Source organism: Medicago sativa, chromosome 6 (genome assembly GCF_051527215.1).
Source record: "Medicago sativa cultivar Bolivia chromosome 6, Bolivia_mono, whole genome shotgun sequence".
Classification (NCBI taxonomy): Eukaryota; Viridiplantae; Streptophyta; class Magnoliopsida; order Fabales; family Fabaceae; genus Medicago; species Medicago sativa.
The window spans coordinates 89,917,078-89,923,836 of NC_140754.1; the positions used below are offsets into that span (position 1 = coordinate 89,917,078).

The following is a 6,759-nucleotide window of genomic DNA, read 5'->3' on the forward strand; positions in this document are numbered from 1 at the left end:
TCAATACAATACAAATTCAAATTCGCTAAAAACATAAAAGATGAATCTGTGAACAAACTCACATCATCCATGTTAATAACACAAAACAACAAAGTATCTATGCCTACAAATATAACTAAATACATTGAAGTACATGGATAATAGATTTATTTATTAGAATTTATTGTTATTCAATTGATGCAATATTCCATATGCATAGTATGACAAAACATGGATAAATTTGTTTGTGTTATTCTTTCTATCTTAAGTATTTGGAAAAAGGGAATGAAAGAAACCACATAATAATCGTGCTTATTTACAGGTTTCTCTCTTGGTCTAACGGTTTATGCTTGATGGATGATTCGTATGACCTGTGTTCAACTCCTGCTGAGTTGCAGTTTGCTTGCAGTTTGCTCTCACCCAAACCATTTAGTTACCAAAAAAAATCGTGCTTATTTCCATATCACTCTATATCTTCATGCTCTCACCCAAACCATTTAGTTACCAAATTTTCCATATCACTCTATATCTTCATATAGTTAGTTTCTTATATGAAATTTTCGACTCAAAAATTTATTTTTGTTCTTTCATAATTTAGTATATATATGTTGATTGTGTTCAATAAAACTATTATTACTTTAACTAATTAAAAGGATACTCTCAATACTTATTCATTAGAAGACCCATAAACTCATTACCTTAAAATTTCAGATAAAAGTGGTGTCTCTCTCATTTATATGGTTGGTCTGATCTAGATGTGGGTGATCCCCGAACTCTGCTTATGACCCAACGTAAATGAACTAGTATTAGCATTTTATTGATTCATATAAGCTAGTCAAAATATATTTTGTGCTTGTTCAGAATCATGATAGATGTCTGATTTTTTTTATATTACAAGGGCAAATTGTGATTCCACTAATCCAAACACACACTGGTTTTGTCAAATGACTATTTTAAGGGTCTTGTTAACTTGTGTCCTAAAGGCACAAGATAAGAAACTAAATAAGCAAAGAGCTCAAAGTCACTAAATTTCACTCAACAATCTCAACCAGAAACCAACCATATCACTGTCATCACAACCAAAAGTGCAGCTGATTCATTTATGTTCCTTCATAAAGGTATATCTACCACTGAAAGTGAAGTTCCCAATTTATCAAAATCATTTTTTTTTTTTAAGAAGCATCAGAATCAATTAATGAAATCTCAAAAGTTGCAATTCATTAAGGTTTCTGATCGTGAGTAGTTGATAAGGTGACAAAACAATAAATCAATATTTGATATTTCTAACACACAGATAATGTATTATACACCTACATATAAGATAATTATAATATCAATAATTAATTTGATGTTTAACGATTAATATTATTTATTTTAGAGGAACTACCAAAACACTAATGAGAGAGAAAAGAAAATACTAATCTCATTTGCAATATTTGTGTCGAGTATGACTAATAGTTAGTGATAAGTTAGGAGTAGGGGTGTTCAAATCTAAACCGGTCCAAAACAAAACCGCAAACCGATCCAAAAAAACCGAAAACTGCAAAAAACCGAATATTTTTTGTTGTGTTTGGATGTTGTTTTGGAAAAGCCGCTATGATAGGATCAGATTTCGGATTGTCTTTTCAAAACCGAACCGAACCAAATCGATCCGCAAAAGTAAATTTTTATACTTCATTATTATTTTATGGGAAATGTTAACTTGTGCCCTTGAGGCATAAGTTAAGAAACCAAATGTAGTTTTATGGGAAATGTTAACTTGTGCCCTTGAGGCATAAGTTAAGAAACCAAATGTAGAAGTTTTTGCTTGAAAATTGTGCATTCAATGTCTTAAAAGTCTCAAAAGTTATATTTTCAATATAAAACTTATTTTTTATTTCCATTTTAAACTCCTTAACTTGTGCCCTCAGGGCACAAGTTAACATGACCCTTATTTTATTAGTATTATATATTGAATTAATATATTTCTTATTAGTATTTAATCTTATATATTGCATTAATTTAATCTATATTATTACCACTTCATCTATTTCAAATATAATCAATCATTTTCATTGTGTAATGTTAACTTTTTTTAATAAATTTGTGTGATATTTTGTATCAAACTTATTATTTTACGGTGTATGAGTAATATTAATATTAATAAAAAAATTACATGTTGCACTTTGGATATCCAAAAACCGATCCAAATTAAACCGCATATATTTGGATTGGATCAGTTTGGATTTTTTTTAACATAATCATCTAAACCGAACCGAACCGCACGTGATTTTTATTTTGGATTTGGTTGATTTTTTACCTGAAAACCGATCCAAACTGAACCGTGAACACCCCTAGACGAAAGTATAGTAGTTAATAGTTTTTTTTTAGGTGGTGGTCGTGATTTGAACCCAGACCTTGCATATTTTATGCATTGTCCCTAACAACTGAGTTAAGCTCACGAGGAGAGTAGTTAATAGTTATAATACATATTAAAATTCGTTAATTATTGCAATCAAATCACCCTAAACAATAAATAATAAGAAGTGGATTCGTTATATGCACGACCAAATAGTTAAAACAAGCTAAGCACAAGCTGGTAGCTGACTATAGAGAGAGTTGACTCTAACAACCTCAATTATTCAAAAATTGTTTAGTCTTTTTTTTTTTTGTTTTTATTCTTTTTCATTTTAACCGCAACTAGTTTTTTTTTTTTTTGGAAGGCAACTAGTTGAACCTTTCACAAAACAATGACAATGTATCTAATTTATGAGTCAAGTCAACAAGCAATATATCGACAAATACCAATGTATATATCATAACCTATGTACAACCAGCTCAATTCCAAAGCAGAAGACAAATACGAAGAACAACTTTGTTTGTGTCCAATCAGAAAAATAAAAGAAGCAAAAAAGTTGTTGTTTGTTTCAATTAAGCTAGGATGAAGGTATGATTAATACTAAACTAGTCATTATTTTGAGTTTTCTTTTCATTTTTCCTTTTTATTAGTATTTCTTTTTATAAGTTTTCTTTTTCTTTTGTAATAATTTTACTAACAAACTATTTATAAAATGGAAAATACAGCAAAAGATAGTTATAAAGTTGCAAATGGATTGTGAGAAATGCAGAAACAAAGCACTCAAAACTGCTGCTGTGGTCAAAGGTAAATCATCATGCCAATCACTATATTTATTTTAATTATGGATTTAAATTATGGGCTGCAACCGCAATTGGGACCACGATATTGCGGATTTTGAAGTATTCGCAACAATATCCCGATTGCAATTTTGATCGCATTAACTACATTTTACAGTAATATAAAAGTTTGCAGCGTAACGTTAACTGGAATTTTAAACCATAGTTTGCTTTGTAGTTAGAAGTAGGATGAATAAAACAAAAAAAAAATTTAAGGGGACCGGTTTTCCTTAATTATTTTGTTCTCAGGTTTGTTATGTTCGCAAATTTTCACCCTCAATAAATCTCATGATTTTCATGTATTATATTGTAAACTCTCACTCTTTTTTTTGGTTGTATATAAAAGATGAGAGGTTATATGAACTTTTGTGGCACATGAGTTGACTTCAGTATGATTTCAATCTTACATATGGGTATATATGAAAAAATTTGGTGTACTCAAATACATGTTATCTTCCTAGTATAAAATTAATATCAAAACAACGACATAATTAGCGGCAAAAATATTCACTTAAGAAAATTAGATATTAATATTAATATGTTTTTCTCTAATTATATACGTGTGTGAGTGCCCACACAAACATGATTGATTGTGTTTGTGTGCGCACTTGCACATGCAACGCAAATGAGTTGTCTTAGTGACACCACTTAAAGTCTCGTGTGGACGAATATGTACATATAAGTTAATGTGTTGTCACAAAGCGCTAACAAAACAATTCCAAAGAACATAACCAAATAATCATTAGAAAAAATTGAAATATTTAATTTTATTTTATTTTTAAATACAAGTGTTTAAAAATTAAGATAATGAAATTTTGTCTTCAATTTTTGTCTTTAATACTAAATGATGAAATTAAGTAAAAAATTATTTTCATTGTTTTTATGCATAATTTTTATTGAGAATTCAACTTTTCTTTACAATAAATCATAGTCAGATATGTTATTTGAACATTAATATACCGAACATATGTGTTTACCTTTATCTTTCTCTCACTTTACATTTTAAAATTACACACAAAAACACATTACACACCGTATTTGACATCAATTTTTCGATGTCATAACATCATTTCTCAATCACAATATATACAAGTTTTAGCTAGTGCTTCTTCATTTCTTATGACTCATATGATCAAAATCCAAAATACATGCATACATAGGTGTGACTTCAGTATCATTGGAAGGAGATGATAAAGATAAGATATCTGTCACCGGTGATAATGTAGACACAGTTTGCTTAGCCAACATGCTGAAAAAAAAGTTCAACTGTGTCACCATTCTAAGTGTGGAAGAGGTGAAGAAGAAAACCGAGGAAGAAAAAAAGAAAGAAGAAGAAAAGAAAAAAGAAGAAGAAAAGAAAAAGATGATGGAAGCATGTCGTACTGTTTTGTTTGGTTCTTGCAAGTCTTGCAATACTCATTGTAATGGTAAGTGTGAAAAATGCACATGTGGAAGTGCAAAATGTGATGGCATACAATGTGTCACAATTTGCTTCAAGTGTGAAAATCCAAAGAGTTGTTGTGAGTGTAAACCTAATCCAAAGAGTTGTTGTGACAACAAGAAGTGTGATGGTTGCACTCCTAAGAAGCCTCCTTCACCAAAAATCCAACAATGTCCTCAATGGTGCACATGCCCAAGGTGTTATGGTTATGCTCCATATCAACCTTATTGTAACCCTTATCCACCACCTAATTATGTGGTTTGTTATGACCTAAATCCTGAACCTTGCTCCATCATGTGAGTAAGAACTATGCCTTCAATAAAATTTGCAAGCATGGTGTCATTATAAGATACTTGTATACAATAATGATGGAGCAAGGTTCAGTATTTGGGTCATAACAAGCCGCATAATTAGGTGGTGGATAAGGGTTACAATAAGGTTGATATGGAGCATAACCATAATGCCTTCAATAAAATTTGCAAGCATGGTGTCATTATAAGATACTTGTATACAATAATCTTTTAAGGAAAATAAATAAATTAGTGATGAAAATTTGGAGAGGAGAAAATGTGAAATTCGTATATCTAATTCTGTCATTAAATTTAGTGATTAAAGAATTGGTGATGAATTTCATTTTTTTTATCTCTAATTTTTTTACTAATTTTTTTATAGGTCTCATCTCAACAAGTAAGAATAGGGTGTTATTTGGTTTTTCGTATTCATTTACCATGTAAATTTTATGAAACTGCTTTGTTGTTTTCTTACTGTTTGAATGAGATTAAATTGTATATTTTTCATTAATACAGAATAAAAGTAGCTTTCAAGTAAGTTAATCCTTCAAAAAAAAAGTAAGTTTCATTGATCCTTAAAAAAAACGTAAGTTTCATTGAGTAATATGACTCTCCCAAAGGAAAAGAAACTATATTTGAATCCAGAAGTAGTTATTTGAGAGGTAGTGCAAACCTTGTTGTTTATGGTAATTTTGATTAATTGAAAAAACCTACCAAATTCGAATATAAATGAATGTTTAATCAATGCGATTGTAATGTCTCACAAGTTCATGTGAAATCCTCAAGTGTGACGGTGTTGAATTTAAAGTGAATGTAAATAGCATTTAGAAAGATAGCCACACTACTACAAAAATGACATTTCACATCGGTTAGAATTGACTTATCACATTGGGTATCATCCGATATAACTAAAGTTGATGTTGTATGTCCACGACATTTAACATCGGGTACATAACAGTTGTGATAAGTTGTTTTCCACAATGGCAGCAAATTATTGATTTGATATGTGATCAATAAACTAAAAAAATAGGATTTCACATCAGGTGTACCATAGCAACGGATGTCAAATAGGTATAATTCACATCGGGAATAAGTTTCACCGATGTGAATTCTAGTTTCATCTTATATTCATGTACGTATTTCATATATCTTTTACGCAAACTTTGTACAAATTATTCCGTCACTTTTGCGTGCCAACTATGTCAGAAAATGCCAATGTAATGATATGAATGGTGGAAAATATATAACTATGTGTTAGCGATTTTGAAAATTGAAACTATGTCTTATTCTTTTTGACAATGAAACTTTGTCTTATGTAACAAGTGTTTGGAGAATTTGTCTTATGTAAATCTCAGTATTTTAGTACTCTCTGGCTGACCAATTATTCTTTTTTTTTTTTTTTTGGTACAAGACCAATTATTCTTTTATATCATATATAAGACTGACTAGTCATTTTATATGATACAGACGGTACTAAATCAAATTGATTAATGAAATTAAGCAGGCATTGAAGCCACTTGCAGTTTACTCGGTGTGACCATTTTGGCAATATGGATGAAGCCTTAATAAGTTCAAACTTCATTATCCGTATAAATTATGTATATAAAATATTACCAAAAAAAAAATTATATACATAAAAAATGACCGGTTTCCAAAAAAATGAAAATCGTAATATGAGAAAAATATGAAGACGATCCGATTTGGGAAAAGAAAGTGAAAGCAAAAATTAAAAATGTTTGAAGAAGAGAAATAGAATAAAAGTAAATTAAAACTTTTATTATCCATCCTTGATCGTGATGCTAACTCAATTGACGGGGACATATCGAACAATTTTGGCCCTCACCTTACATAAACTGGAATTCACTTTTTTGAGAG

The 6,759-nt window shown here is 29.9% G+C and overlaps 1 protein-coding gene across 1 annotated transcript; it reads left to right on the top strand.

Moving 5' to 3' along the window:
- Positions 1 to 2,328: 2,328 nt before the first annotated feature.
- Positions 2,329 to 5,422, top strand: LOC146918083 (uncharacterized). Its single transcript, XM_085719750.1, has 3 exons — positions 2,329 to 2,905; positions 3,043 to 3,121; positions 4,314 to 5,422. Exons 1-3 carry the CDS (start codon positions 2,900 to 2,902, stop codon positions 4,892 to 4,894), a joined length of 666 nt encoding a protein of 221 aa, XP_085575876.1. The 5' UTR covers positions 2,329 to 2,899; the 3' UTR covers positions 4,895 to 5,422.
- Positions 5,423 to 6,759: the final 1,337 nt, after the last annotated feature.